General features: G+C 37.4%; 1 protein-coding gene across 5 annotated transcripts in view; it reads right to left on the bottom strand.

The window, feature by feature from the left end:
• The window catches only part of ZCCHC4 (zinc finger CCHC-type containing 4), a 59,662-nt gene that overhangs the window by 11,968 nt on the left and 32,677 nt on the right, over positions 1 to 15,017 (bottom strand). For all 5 annotated transcript variants that reach the window (XM_005681476.3, XM_013964568.2, XM_005681479.3 and 2 more), the window contains 3 exons: positions 13,615 to 13,687; positions 8,112 to 8,262; positions 6,256 to 6,356 (listed from right to left, as the gene is read on the bottom strand). In XM_005681476.3, coding sequence (XP_005681533.2) covers positions 6,256 to 6,356; positions 8,112 to 8,262; positions 13,615 to 13,687 — 325 coding nt within the window. The remainder of the gene's footprint in view (positions 1 to 6,255; positions 6,357 to 8,111; positions 8,263 to 13,614; positions 13,688 to 15,017) is intronic.

The following is a 15,017-nucleotide window of genomic DNA, read 5'->3' as shown; positions in this document are numbered from 1 at the left end:
GCTGTAGGACTTTGCTCACTGAAAGCATTCAAGTGAGGCTAGATGGCTGCTTGTCATGAATTTAGTGGAGAGGATTATTACATTGGGAAGTTAGCCTATGCTAAAGCTATGCTTGTTTCCAACTTTAAAATTCTATGAATATATGTTACCTATTAGAGGCTAAGATACAAAAGTAGACTTTACTTCAATTATCTCAAAATAGTACTTTAAGTAGTTTTCTTTTAAAATGGTTTAAATTCATAATTTTTCCCTAACGTACTTCCTCAATGTACTCAGTAAATATATGGCACCAACAAAGATATTCTGAACATTTATAAGTGTCATAAGAAAAAAAATTCTTTCCAAGAGAATCTTATGAAGATGTTCAACTGCTGGAAAAGAGTATCTTAGAAAGACTTTTAGTAAATGGAATACTCCATGCAATAGAATAGATAGCAGATGGAAGAGAGGGGGAAAAAGAACAATTTCTTTATGATTACCCAAGGAGTCACAGAATGTGTGTGTCAGGAAGGTGGTTGATTACTTGATTTTGCATAACCTAATTGAGATTATTATTATTTTTAAATGTGGGTTTGTTGTGCTAATTAACTATAAACATATGGTATGTAAAATGCATGCTGCTAGGGTAAATTAATGTACCTCTAACATACATCCATATTTCATAGCTTCATCCACACAAATAAACCTCCTATGGAAGTGCTGTAAAGCAAACACAATTTTGCAAATTGCATATCACTAGTGGTAGAGCTGATACACCATTTTCCCATCATTATCCCTGACATTTCACTCACAATGATGATGAGAGGCATTTTCAAATAGAAAATTTCTCCCATGGAACTGATTAATGTGATGAAGTACTGTATAGAAATGAGGGAAAGTACAAAATATCTGCAATTCCTAACTTTTAATTTTATCTATAAGCAAATGTCTCTGCAACACAAGACTGAAACTAGTTCTACGGAAACCAAGACGTTCATGTCGACAATTACTCTGCACCTATTATGCTTTAAGTGTTATGCTGGGAAATAAAGATTAAATAAAAAACAGTACATACTTGTATTTTCAGAACTCCCTAAAGTATGTTCTGTTTAATTTCATTATATTCAAAAGATCCCAATGAACTCTTCAGCTCCATCACTCAACTTCTGCCATAGCAAGAAGGTTTTTTTACATATATATTACGTATATAATATGTAATATATTCATCAGGTTTAAGTCTAAAAGTAAAACTTATCTGCCATCCCTTTTTTGGTTCAATTATTTTATTTTACAGGTAAGGAAATAGAAACGTGGAAAGATAAAGTGACTTCCCTCAAGATTAAAGAACTTCTAAAAGGTTAGAAACCTTACTCCATGTAACCTCTTATTTTAAATACCATATGTACAGATACATATAGATACATACAGAGACATACACAGACGTGTTTGTGTGTTATTCATTACTTCAAATCCATTAAATGTTTTATGTTTACTATATATTGAGTTTTGAGAATTTCTTGTCACCTTATAATTTACAATCATTTCTCAGAAAGTCCTGTCAAAGTGTCATTTCTTAACATGAAATCAGCCTTGAAAAACTGTTTTCTAATGGGATGATTTTTTAAAATGATAGCTTTAAAAAAAAAAAAAAAAAAGGCAAAGATCTCTACTTTTAACAATGTCCCAGACTAAGTAGAAACAAGAGATCACAGCATGTTCCAGGTGGAAGGGAAGTGAGATGATCCAGCTCAGATACGGTAAATATAGGACCTGAATCTACCACTCTCTGACCCTGACCCTGTGGCAGACATCACAAATCAATCACGCTACTTTCTGCCACTGAGTCTGGTATTCTCAACAAATTCTCCAGGAAGTCACTGACAATGCATCAGGCTTACGTCTAAAAGTAAAACTTATCTGCCATCCCTTTTCTGGTTCGATTATTTTATTTTACAGGTAAGGAAACAAGAGACCTGGAAAGATGAAGTGACTTCCCTCAAGATTAAATAGCTTCTAAAAGGCAGTGCTAGGACTCAAACTTCTCCTGACTCTAAATCAGAATTTCTTTTCATTACCAAATCCTTCCTTTCTAGGTCTTCGATCAAGTGCTTTATCGCTGAAGATTCTACATGATTTATATTTTATGAAGATTCGCAGCATTTCTGCCTTCCTCTAACCTAAAAAGTATTTCTGAAAAAAGAGATTTTGTGTCCTTTTTTTTTTTTTTTTTACTGTATTGTGGTTTAGGGGCATATAATCATCTCAGACCAAGTCAGAAAGAAAGCCTAATCAATGTCTATGGGAAAAGATATGTGAAGGAAGAAAGGAAACTTGCAAATTTTTCATTTGATGAAGGCAGTTTAATATAAAAGGGAAAAAACTGCCACAAAATGAAGCTAAAGTAACAACAGAAACAAAAGAAAGAATGCAAAAGGTTTGGAAAGGATAATAGTAAGTCTAGAGAAAGTTTCAAAACAAAAACAAAAAACAGAAAAGGTTTACATTCACCCCAGGAGATCTGGCGAAATCTTCTCCCAGTCAGCATGTAATGGGGCAGTAATTCTTATCTTTAGTAGGAATAACAAAAAAAATTAAGATTTGTTTCGTTTTATAGTTTTATTCTAATTCTTCTCAAAAGTTGGCTTTCTCTTTAATTGAAAACACTGCTTTCACCCTGACTGATATACATGATCTAATTAGCACCTTCTCCCCCAATGCACTGAGTTATATAACTACTTTCAGTAAGCTTGGACCTTGGAACTAGCTCTCAAAACTAAAACGCCAACATTTGTAAAAGTTCTTTTGTAGTAACACAGCCTGTCTAAACAAACAATAACTGGTTAATCCACATTAATTGCTCGCATCTGCCTTATCCTGGATCTGCCTTCTGCCTCCTCACCATTTCAAACTCTTGCCCACAGTGAAAAAATGGAAATAAGTTTGAGCAAACTCGAGGAGATAGCAAAGGACAGGGAAGCCTGGCATGCTGTAATCCATGAGGTTGCAAAAAGTCAGATATGACCTAGTGACTGAAAAACAACAAAATGTGGATGAAAGTTTTCTGAGGAATGATGTGTTTTACAATTTTAATGTCTCAGATACTGTACAAAAGAGAACGTAAGAAAAGTTCTACCCTGACTCTGGGACCATCAGAATGATGACAGTATCAAGATGGTTTCAACAATGCTGATAGCAATGACCTTTATTCTACATTTGCTGTGGGTCAGGGACAAGGCTAAGCTTTTTAAGATATTATCTCAAATAATTCTTAAAACCTTTATGAGGCAGATATATTGTTACTATGCTCAGGTAACAAGGTAAGTTTCAGAGAGTCAGATAAAATGTGTAGGTCTAGTTATTAAGTGTCAGAACTAGGATTAAAACTCAGTTCCTTTTCAACTCCAGAAAAAGTGCGTCAAGGCTGTATATTGTCACCCTGCTTATTTAACTTATATGCAGAGTACATCATGAGAAACACTGGACTGGAAGAAACACAAGCTGGAATCAAGATTGCCGGGAGAAATATCAATAACCTCAGATATGCAGATGACACCACTCTTATGGCAGAAAGTGAAGAGGAACTGAAAAGCCTCTTGATGAAGGTGAAAGAGGAGAGTGAGAATGTTAGCTTAAAGCTCAACATTCAGAAAACGAAGATCACAGCATCCGGTCCCATCACTTCATGGGAAATAGATGGGGAAACAGTGGAAACAGTGTCAGACTTTATGTTTTTGGGCTCCAAAATCACTGCAGATGGTGACTGCAGCCATGAAATTAAAAGACGCTTACTCCTTGGAAGAAAAGTTATGACCAACCTAGATTGCATATTCAAAAGCAGAGACATTACTTTGCCGACTAAGGTCCATCTAGTCAAGGCTATGGTTTTTCCAGTGGTCACGTACGGATGTGAGAGTTGGACTGTGAAGAAGGCTGAGTGACGAAGAATTGATACGTTTGAACTGTGGCGTTGGAGAAGACTCTTGAGAGTCCCTTGGACTGTAAGGAGATCCAACCAGTCCATTCTAGAGGAGATCAGCCCTGGGATTTCTTTGGAAGGAATGATGCTAAAGCTGAAACTCCAGTACTTTGGCCACCTCATGGGAAGAGCTGACTCATTAGAAAAGACTCTGATGCTGGGAGGGATTGGGGGCAGGAGAAGGGGACGACAGAGGATGAGATGGCTGGATGGCATCACTGACTCGATGGACTTGAGTCTGAGTGAACTCTGAGAGCTGGTGATGGACAGGGAGGCCTGGCGTGCTGTAACTCATGGGGTCGCAAAGAGTCGGACATGACTGAGCGACTGAACTGAACTGAACTGAACTCACTCAATGTGTATAGGGCACCTACTATGTGCCAAACATTGTACTGTATGATTATTCACCGTCAAAGGCAGCAGGTGTACCTGAAGTCAGAAATGGCTTACTCAGTTCACATCTCTAGGATATGTCAACTATCTCTGCATTGCAAGGGTCCATATTACAGTAGAAGCAACCTTCAGACAAGCAACAGAAAACTGGATGCCCTAAAAAGGAAAGTAAACCAGCTTTGAGAAGAATTATGAAACAGATTTTGCCTAAAGCAGAGCTCAGGAAATCAAGGTTAAAATGACTTGTGCTACACAGTTTTGGAAAGGAATCTGTTAATGCGGTTCAACAGCCATGAAAATGTCCATTAAACTTGACAATGTAACTTTTGTAATTCCATTTTAGTTTTAGAAATTTATTTTAATGGAGTTATATACAATATAAAAAAAATTCTATGAATAAAAGATGTTTAAAGGTGGAAGCAACCTCTTAAGTCTGAAAAAAGAGAGGATAACAATACAGTCCATTAATGAAATAATAAAGAATAAGATTATATAGCTATATTTTAAAATATACATTTATATAAGGCACCATGAAGGAAGCAGAATTCATATTCATCTGCTATGATTACAAATATGTAAAAGTATTTTCTGAGAAGACTAGAAGTGAATAAGTTGACCCCTGAACAACACAAGTTTGAACTGTGTGGGTCTACTTATTCATGGGTCTTTTTCAATAGTAAATACTATCAAAACAAATTTGGCTGAATCCACAGATGCGGAACCACAGATTTGGAGAAAGTTCAAATACAAAGGGCTAATTATAAGTTATACACTGATTTCCAACTGCACCCCTAACCCTCTGGTTATTCAAGGGTCAACTCCAACAACCTATTTGCTGTTTGGAGTAGAATTACAGGTAGAATCTGTGCCCTCATTTTTAGTAACACTGTTTCTCACATTATTTCTAAATAATTTTCATAATAGTATACATCTTCAGGATGTACAAAGATTAGAGCCAAGTGCTACAGGAATTATACCTGTTACCTTGTAATAGCATATAATATAATATAATCTGCAAAAATACTGAATCACTACGCTGTACACCTGAAAGTAACACAGTATGGTAAATGAACTATGCTTCAATTAATAAAAGAAAAGAATCAACTGCTGGCTTGGAACGACTAGTGAAGACTTTTACAATTTGGGGGCTGAAAAGCCTTGATCAGAGACTAGTCAACTGCTCAGAAAACTCAAACAGAAAAATGTCATTACAGAAGAAGAAACAGTGCCCGCTTGCTGACCACACACTGTGATGGCAACAACAGGGTTAAACTCAGAACTCAAGGAAATGAATCCAGGAGAGTGGACGCTAAAGCAGAGGAGCTGAATGGCAGGGACGTGAAGGAGAAGGTCTGGTCAGTGCCCTGAATCAGCACACTCACACCTCAGCATCTTTGCTTCTCTGACACACTAGTTGTTCCGACACGACTTTGGGCAAACCCCTCCTTGGAGCTGCTGGCATCCTCTGGGCAACAAAGTAAAGTGTACAGAAAAAGTGATTTACTTCTCTACCACCTCTGAATGGAGAAATCCCATGCTGATAATGATGATCCTGGGGTGCTGCCCACTCTCCTGGTGATGTGAAGCATTAGATCATTTAATGCAAGACCGAGCAGAGTTCAGAATTACCGGGAAGCTTGGTAAAATATTTTTTCTTACAGCTTTACCCTCTGATTTTGATTTAGTAGGCTTATTTTGGTACCTAAGAATCTTTATTTTTAATAGGCACCCTAGAGATTACAGACACCAGGAACCACTGCACTAAGTTACATATGATAGAGTTTTAGTGTCTCATATAGCTTATAGTGTTTACATTTACTAAAACTGATGGATAGTCCTACCAGAATATTTATTTAAGCAGAATATCCACTTCCCAACCATGCCAGAAAACAGAATATTTACTATACCTGGTAATCCAGCATGCAGAAGCTTGGGAAAAACTGACAAATTCGGGATTCAAAAAAATAGGGGAAAATCCAGAATATGGGTAGTTCTTTCTGACTGTTATCTAATGGATCAGAAAAAACAGAAAAGAAAAAACTGATGTCAGAGAAAACATAAAGAAGAGAGTTGTTACTGAAAAAAATATGGTATTGGGCGAAATTATAATCCTTCAATACATTTAAATCATACAAAAGGAGAGACTATTTACCAGAGTACCATTTACAACTTGACTTTTCCCCAAAGTCAATGGAAACATTCTCGTATATTTAACCACAGCTACACGGGGTTAGCTCAGACAGTTAAGCGTCTGCCTACAATGCGGGAGACCTGGGTTTGATCCCTGGGTTGGGAAGATTCCCTGGAGAAGGAAAGGGAAACCCACTCCAGTATTCTTGCCTGGAAAATGCCATGGACTGAGGAGCCTGGTAGGCTACAGTCCATGGGGTCGCAAAGAGTCGGACACGACTAAGTGACTTCACTTTCACATGGGGTATGTATATAAAAGTTAACTTTATATGCATATCACTGTGGTCTAGGTAAAGGCAAAGATATTACCTAAAAAGTGACAAATTTAAAAAAATGAGTTTCACTATGAAGCACAAAGGTTGTTGTGACACAGTGGAAGGATTCCTGGACCAGAAGGCAGAAGGCCTTAGATCTGAATCCTTATCTCTGCCATAACTCACTATGCCAGTTTTCAGGGTGGATACATCTTTTCTGGATCATGGGAGATTCTTATTAACAATTCCATCAAAATTAATTTTTATGAGAGACAGTGGACATAGCTATTATTTACAGAACATCTCATACAGGCTGAGCACAATGCTAGGAACTTTTTTATATGTTATCTCTTTACCAATACCTGGAGTCAGATATTAATATAATAATCTCATATCATAGATGGGGAAACCGAAGCTGCAAAATTTAAGCACTTTGTTCAAATTTACTGCAGCTAATAAGCAGTAGAACCGAATTCAAGCCCACAGGGTTCTTTACTGCTTCCCCAACAACAGTGACTTTTCCACTCTGAAAAGGAGACCTCAGAACCAAAAATAAGTAGGATACTTAGCACTATGAGTCACTTTTCAGATTTCATTTGCATCCTATCCCCAAAGCACACTATTTATATAGCACAATTAATGGAGAAGCTTGATCACTAATTCCTGACACTCTTATATTTATCAATTTGTAGGCTGGAAACTGAAAAATGATTAAACTGACTAATTAGGCAATTATATAAAATACTTTGAAGTCCTAAGCCACTTTAAGCTGAATATCCCCTAGTCATTAACCCACTTCTAGAGTCAGGTGTCCATGTGTCACTGCTAGGCTACTTGATGGCCAGCCTTCCCAAACAAATCTGTGCACAGTTCAGAGCTTTGGCCCAGAGGCTAGGTGCCGTCCTAGAGTTCTGGGTAAGGCTTCTGGAAGATGAAATATAAGGTCCATGAGGGCAGAGGTAAGTGTTCATTTACTACTCCATTTCCAGTACCTAAACAGTATCTGGAACATAGTGGCCATTTAGTAAATAGCAAATAAATGACAACAGTTCACTGATATTCTGTTAAATGTTCATGGATAATGCCTCCTTACGCCCACCAAAATCAAATATTTTACTTATGAGCCATTTTTCAAATACATAATTAGAATAAAACAAAGTGTATCATGATAAAGTCATCATCAAATAAGCCTATTTTTCAACAGAGAACTCAAGGCATGTATATTTTTTCAGTGCTCTGATTCACTAAGGTCTGCTAATATGTGACAGGAAGTAGATGCATATACAAGTTTACTTTGCAGTAAATAATAAATCACACACCTTGGCTGTGACCTTCTTTCCACATAGCAATTAACTTCTTGAATGTAACAGCCAGAGGTTCGACCAAGCCACCAAATGGAGGATCTGCCACCATGACGACTCCTTCACCTTTATCTTCCTGTAAAAATGTCCTGCACACTTCAAGGGCAGCCTGGAACAAACAGAGAAAAAATAAATAAATAAATAAACCAGGACTAGAGTCAGGAACTTCGCCCTACTTTGAGGAGAATGCACTAGGCTCAGTCTCTCTCTTCATCCTGAACTTCACCCACCCTATCACCCCAGAGTCCCTCAGTGACATCCTGAAGCCTCTCTCATTTGGCCCCATTAGGTTTTATCTTCAGGTTCCTTGATAAATGGGTTTATGAAATTGCAAATTCAAGGACTACACATTTCAAATAGTTAAATTAAAAAACTAAATTTAGTCACCTAAAAGAGAGAAACTCACTATCCATGAAGACTATCTAAAATGCTAAATTCAATTCAACAAACAGAAGCAGGGACTGTACTAAACACTGGAGACACAAAGATGAATAAGACATATTTTTCCTATCTGGTTTGTCCACCACCATAATTTCAATTTAATGAGCCACAAATCAACAGTTAAACATGCATGTGTTTTTGAATGCCAGGTAAATGGCAGGCATATTTGAACAATGGAAAGTAAATAAATGCAAGTTCACAAATAACAAAGCTTATCCAGGCCATGAAACTGTGTTACTAACATATTTTCCCAACAAACTAACTACAGTGTTTTTAGTAATTGTCAACATCCATTGGATCATCAAAAAAGCAAGAGAGTTCCACAAAAACATCTACTTCTGCTTTATTGACTACGCCAAAGCCTCTGACTGTGTGGATCACAACAAACTGTGGAAAATTCTTCAAGAGATGGGAATACCAGACCACCTGACCTGCCTCCTGAGAAATCTGTATGCAGGTCAGGAAGCAACAGTTAAAACCGGACATGGAACAACAGACTGGTTCCAAATGAGGAAAGGAGTACGTCAAGGCTGTATATTGTCGCCCTGCTTATTTAACTTAGATGCAGAGTATATCATGAGAAATGCTGGGCTGGATGAAGCACAAGCTGGAATCAAGATTGCTGGGAGAAACATCAATAACCTCAGATATGCATATGACACCACCCTTATGGTAGAAAGTGAAGGGGAACTAAAGAGCCTCTTGATAAAAGTGAAAGAGAAGAGTGAAAAAGCTGACTTAAAGCTCAACATTCAGAAAACTAAGATCATGGCATCTAGTCCCATCACTTCATGGCAAACAGATGGGCAAAAAATGGAAACAGCGACAGACTTTATTTTGGGGGGGCTCCAAAATCACTGCAGATGGTGACTGCAGCCATGAAATTAAAAGATGCTTGTTCCTTGGAAGAAATGTTATGACCAACCTAGACAGCATTTTAACAAGCAGAGACATTACTTTGCCAACAAAGGTCCATCTAGTCAAGGCTATGGTTTTTCCAGTAGTCATGTATGGATATAAGAGTTGGACTATAAAGAAAAGCTGAGCACCGAAGAACTGATGATTTTGAACTGTGGTGTTGGAGAAGACTCTTGAGAGTTCCTTGGACAACAAGGAGATCAAGCCAGTCCACTGCAAAGGAATTCATTGGAAGGATTGATACTGAAGCTGCAGCTCCAATACTTTGGCCACCTGATGCGAAGAACTGACTCATTTGAAGGGACCCTGATGCTGGGAAAGATTGAAGGCAGGAGGAGGAGGGGATGACAGAAGATGAGTTGATTGGATGGCATCACTGACTCAATGGACATGAATTTGAGTAGACTCCAGTGATGGACAGGGAGGCCTGGCGTGCTGCAGTCCATGGAGTTGCAAAGAGTTGGACACAACTGAGCGACTGAACTGAACTGAACTAGTGACTGCAAAGTTAACATTAAAAACTGTCCAGTATATTTATCCCTTTTTTGCTTTTGGAAAGATCAACAAGAGACAGACCTATAATACTAGCTCTAGTCTACTGACTTTGTAGTAGCTTTCAAGTATTCATCTATAAAAGCAAATCAATACTTTTAGTATACAAAACAGTAGAAGATTTTAAAGTTTAATGGTATTTGAACTTTAATAAACCTATATGTACGTTATAATATATATTGTTCTACTATTAAATCAACTTAGAAGACCCAATTGAAGAAAGGAAAAATCACAATACCCCAATCCCTTTTCTCTAAGAAAGTATTAACTTCCTCCTGGAAGTACTACAGCAAAGGATGGTGTCAAGAAGGTTAATCATTTTTCAGGTGCTGCCTGGCACTTCCTTAACCTGCCTACACGATCAAGGACTAAAATTGCAGACGATGTTACTGAAAAACCTTCAAATCCCTAAGAGTTATAAGTAGGAAAAAAAAAATGTTAACAAAGCCTGAACATTTAACCAAATTTTTAAAAAACATTAAAGAGTATCTTTCCAGGTAGAATCAATGGTGGGGTGTACTCTTCTGAGGGGCTGAGGGTCCTAAGGTTGATCACCTTAGGAAACAAGGCGGAAATAAGACACTCGCATATGCCACCAAAGCTGACAATAACTTAACTCTTTTATCTCAGTAGCTGGCATTTTAAATAGGCACCCTCTATACACACTTTAACCACCTTAACCATTAAGGTGTATGACATTTTTTATTTTTCAAGAGACTATATTATTTGTTATGAAAAAAATCTTGTACAGGAAACTTCTGCTTTTTAATCCAGTCAACTGTGGAGAGCTTCTGTGCAGTGGCAGAGCTTAGATCCTCAAAGGCATTTGGTGCCTCAAAGGCTTATATGCCTTCACAGACAGGCACCTTGCAGACACTTAAAGACTTTAGCGATCGATTATTAGATGGTAATCTCTACTGAAAACCTTGACTCCAAGTAGGTAGAAAAGAGGCAGACAATAAAATAATTAAACAGTAGTTTTCTACAGATCATTCTCTACAGCTGCAGTGCTATTTAGAGGCTGCTCCTAAAACACAGAGAAAGGACAGCCTGAGTTGGATGACTGTTTTCTTCTAGGAAAGAAAACATGGAGCTCAGTCTTTACAGCTTATTCCAACGGTTATTCTAGAAACTTGCAAGGTAATTCTATAAACTCTCAATAAAACTTACATAGAATTTCCTAGAGAAATGCTAATTATTTGTTATTTTCTTGAAATATACAAAATTGCTGGCCAACCGTTAGGTATTTAAATGTAATTTTACCCGTCTTTATGGTTCAGAATAAAAAGCAAAGTCATGGTCTAGTATTAAGAACAAATAAATGAATACCTGACCCATTACTGAAGCATCAAGCAGTAACAGAAGCTCAGTTACTCCCTCATCTGTGTCACTAGCACTGACAGCATCCCTGAGCTCAAGGCCCCACAATTCCAAGATGCCACACTGGACCCCTGCATGGCAGTGTTCTGCCAGCCCCACAAACTCAACATTTCCAAATGTCACTTACAAACTTCCCCACTCTGTGTTTTGAAGAATGAAAGATGAACCCAGGTCATGGCCCCATGGTATATTTGATCTCTTCCCCAGCACAGGTATCACCAAGTCATCTTTTTTTTTTTTTAAATGAGGTATAATTGACATGTGTACACATAGTAATTACATCAAGTCTGCTGGTTTCCATCAGTAAAATGTCTTCAGAACCCACTTCTTTCCTCTCCTTTTCCTACTGTCACTGTCTAAGGTGAAAAGCCCCTCTTCATCTACTGTCAAGTGATTTTTCAATTTCTTGCTTTCCTTAAAGCTCATCTAATCAGTCCTCAAATTCTGGTGATTATCAACCACATAAGCCCTTCAGGAAACAGTGAAATACATCTAATTGTAACTGCTATTTACTTCAATACTTGGTTTTCATAGCTTTCACTGCTGAAGAATGTGTATCCCAATGCTAAATTGATTCTGATGGAAGGAGTACTTCATTGGCTATACCTAGTAAATCAGGAGACTCACTTTTTAATCCCAACCAACAATTTAGAATCTACTTTCATTTCCTAAATGCACAGGTCTTTTGGTCTTCTTGATTTCCAGTCTGTCAGTTAATATCTTAAAGCACAATATATACTTAAGCATAGTTCACCATTTAAAATATATATATATATATATATATATATATATATATATATATATGTATGGACATGGGCTTCTCTTATAGCTCAGCTGGTACAGAATACACCTGCAATGCAGGAGACGTCCGGTTCAATCCTGGGTTGGGAAGATCCCCTAGGGAAGGGATAGGATACCCACTTCAGCCAGTATTCTTGGACTTCCCTGGTGGCTCAGAATCCACCTACAATGTGGGAGACCTGGGTTTGATCCCTGGATTGGGAAGATCCTCTGCAGAAAGGCATGACACCCACTCCAGTATTCTTGCCTGGAGAATCCCCATGAACTGAGGAGCCTGGAGGGCTACAATCCATGGGGTCACAAAGAGTTGCGCATGACTGAGCAACTAAGCACAGCACAGCCCAGCACATGTGTGGATATGCTTCAGGTAGTCTTGATAATTTGAAATATTTTAGGCCAGCCTTCTGTCAGGTATGATTACTTGGTTGGTTACAGATTTTATTTCGTAATGGGACTAACAAAGAGTTCAAAACAAGAGTAGAAATATCAGTACTTGCTATGATGTTTATTCACAAGGACATTACTAACATCATACTGAAAGAAGGTTTTTTTTTTTAAGCCACTCTCCTTTTTTTAAGGCTAATTTTTAAGAGCAGTTTTAAGTTCACAGTGAAACTGAGAGGAAGGTTCAAAGATATCCTACATACCCCCTGCTCCTGCCCCTCCCCCATTACCAATATCCCCCACTGGAGTGGGACATCTGTTAAAAGAGATGAACCTAAACTGCCACATCATTATCACCTAGAGTTCACAGACTGGGGTTAACTCCTGACACTGTCTATTTTTTAAGGATTAGCTTAATAAAACCATAAATCCCCTTAACTAGGACACGAAATTTATCAGAGAGGAAGACATCAAACAACTAACCACAGAATTATTTAATTACAGTATTGTAAATCTACAAAGGAGAACCTGACCTTGTCTGAGGGTAGGGGAAGCTGGAGAAAGGAACTTGGAACAGGGTTCTGAAGGATGAGGTGAAATTCACAGGGCAAAGAGGGAGTGGAAGAAGGAGGGAACAGCATGGCAAAGGCCCCTGTGATGGAAAGGCCAGCCTGAGATGAATGTCATATGCCCTGAATACAACAGCAAAGCAGGAACGGAAAGAAGACAGGCTGGAGGGCGGCAGGGTCAAATCTCACAAGGCTACATGGGTCTTGCTGAGAAAGTAGGTCTTTACCCAAGAAGCAGTGAAAAGCATGAAAGGTGAATAACATGATCACCCCTGGATGCTTGATAACACTCAGTGAACAAACAAAAGTAAATATCAGTAAATGGAAGAATAGCCACCATTTGCTCTTGAGGGACTGTAGAAAAATAATGAAGGAAATATAAGAAAGAAGAAAGAGATAATGGTCATAACGCTTACCTTTCCATCAAAGAAGTGATGGTTAAACATATTATAATGGCAAAAACTATCTTCCATATAAAACTGTGAATACCTGTAAAATAATTTATTACTGTAGTTACTTGTCTGGTCACAGCTATATAGTAAATAAATGTAAACTAAATTTTAAAATTATGAAATCACACCTTAAATAAAATCAATTTCATCATCCTTCAGGTTTCTGAAATAAAGAATACTTTCCCAAACCTCAAGAAGCTAACAATAGTGGATGAATAACAAACTTAGATTATGGCCCCAAGTTTTAATAAGTCAGTGAGAAAACTCATATACAAAAAACACACATATTCCTATGGACCAGAAGATTATAAATAAATAATTATGTTCCTGATAGAGATTATTATGCATTTTAAGCTTGGGTCAGTTTGGCAGTTTAAATGTCTCTCATACCTAATAACGTTAAGGAAAATACTGAATCAACATTTCTGCTCAATAGCTGTTATTTTCTTCTGTGGCTAACAAAAATGGTATTTAATACAGAGGTTTTTTTTGTCTATTGCAAATTAGCTTAATAAAATATGCTTCTTAATACATAAGAAAAACAATTTATGTGCATTTCATATTTACTGAATTAGTGCCAGGAAAGAGGATATTTATTTACTGATTGAATCATTTTATTCTTCTAACATACTACTTTAAAATGCAATCACTAATGAATGGGAACACCAGCTTTGGGTATTAACACATTATAATTTCTACTAATTTACTAGGCAAATTTTGATTCATACCACATTTATGGCTTAAACTTGCATTTACTTGATTTCTTACAAAACTGAAATTTCTTTCTTCCTTAATTTTATTTGTACTGCCTATCTCTATTTTCCCCATTTATGTCTATGGGTCTTAATGTCTTTCTTGCTGACTTCTGAGGGTTTTCTTTGTGTAATATAGAAACCTCTTTCAATAGAATTCTGAACTTCCATAGTTTTGTCAAAAACAGTTCACACGGGACCACACCATCCTTCTACAGAACACGTAAGATAGGGGAAAGACTGAAAAAAATCATGGACACATACTTACTTATACAACTTCTTTAACCAAATCATGATAGAGGCACTTCTTTCTACTCACAGTTATTTAATACCATCTGCATGATCACCAACCATGTTGAGTATTTAATACAACGGACAAGCCTAGTTTATCCTCTTTCTATTACACCGTGACTAAGAGTACAGCTCGAGAGTCAGGGGGCATGGTTTCAAACTCTTAAGTCTCTCAGTTACTAGCTGTGTAACTTTAGTAAGTTATTTTACCTATCTGAGCCCCAGTTTCTTCATCTGCAAAATGGGAAAATGATTTCTATCCCATAGGACTAGGTAAGAATACATAAGATAATTATGTAAAGTGCTTAATACAATGCTAGCTAT

The sequence above is a fragment of the Capra hircus genome, chromosome 6, assembly GCF_001704415.2.
Source record: "Capra hircus breed San Clemente chromosome 6, ASM170441v1, whole genome shotgun sequence".
In the NCBI taxonomy this organism is placed as follows: Eukaryota; Metazoa; Chordata; class Mammalia; order Artiodactyla; family Bovidae; genus Capra; species Capra hircus.
The sequence above is the reverse complement of the archived record's forward strand: the minus strand, read 5'-3'. Positions and strand labels throughout refer to the sequence as shown.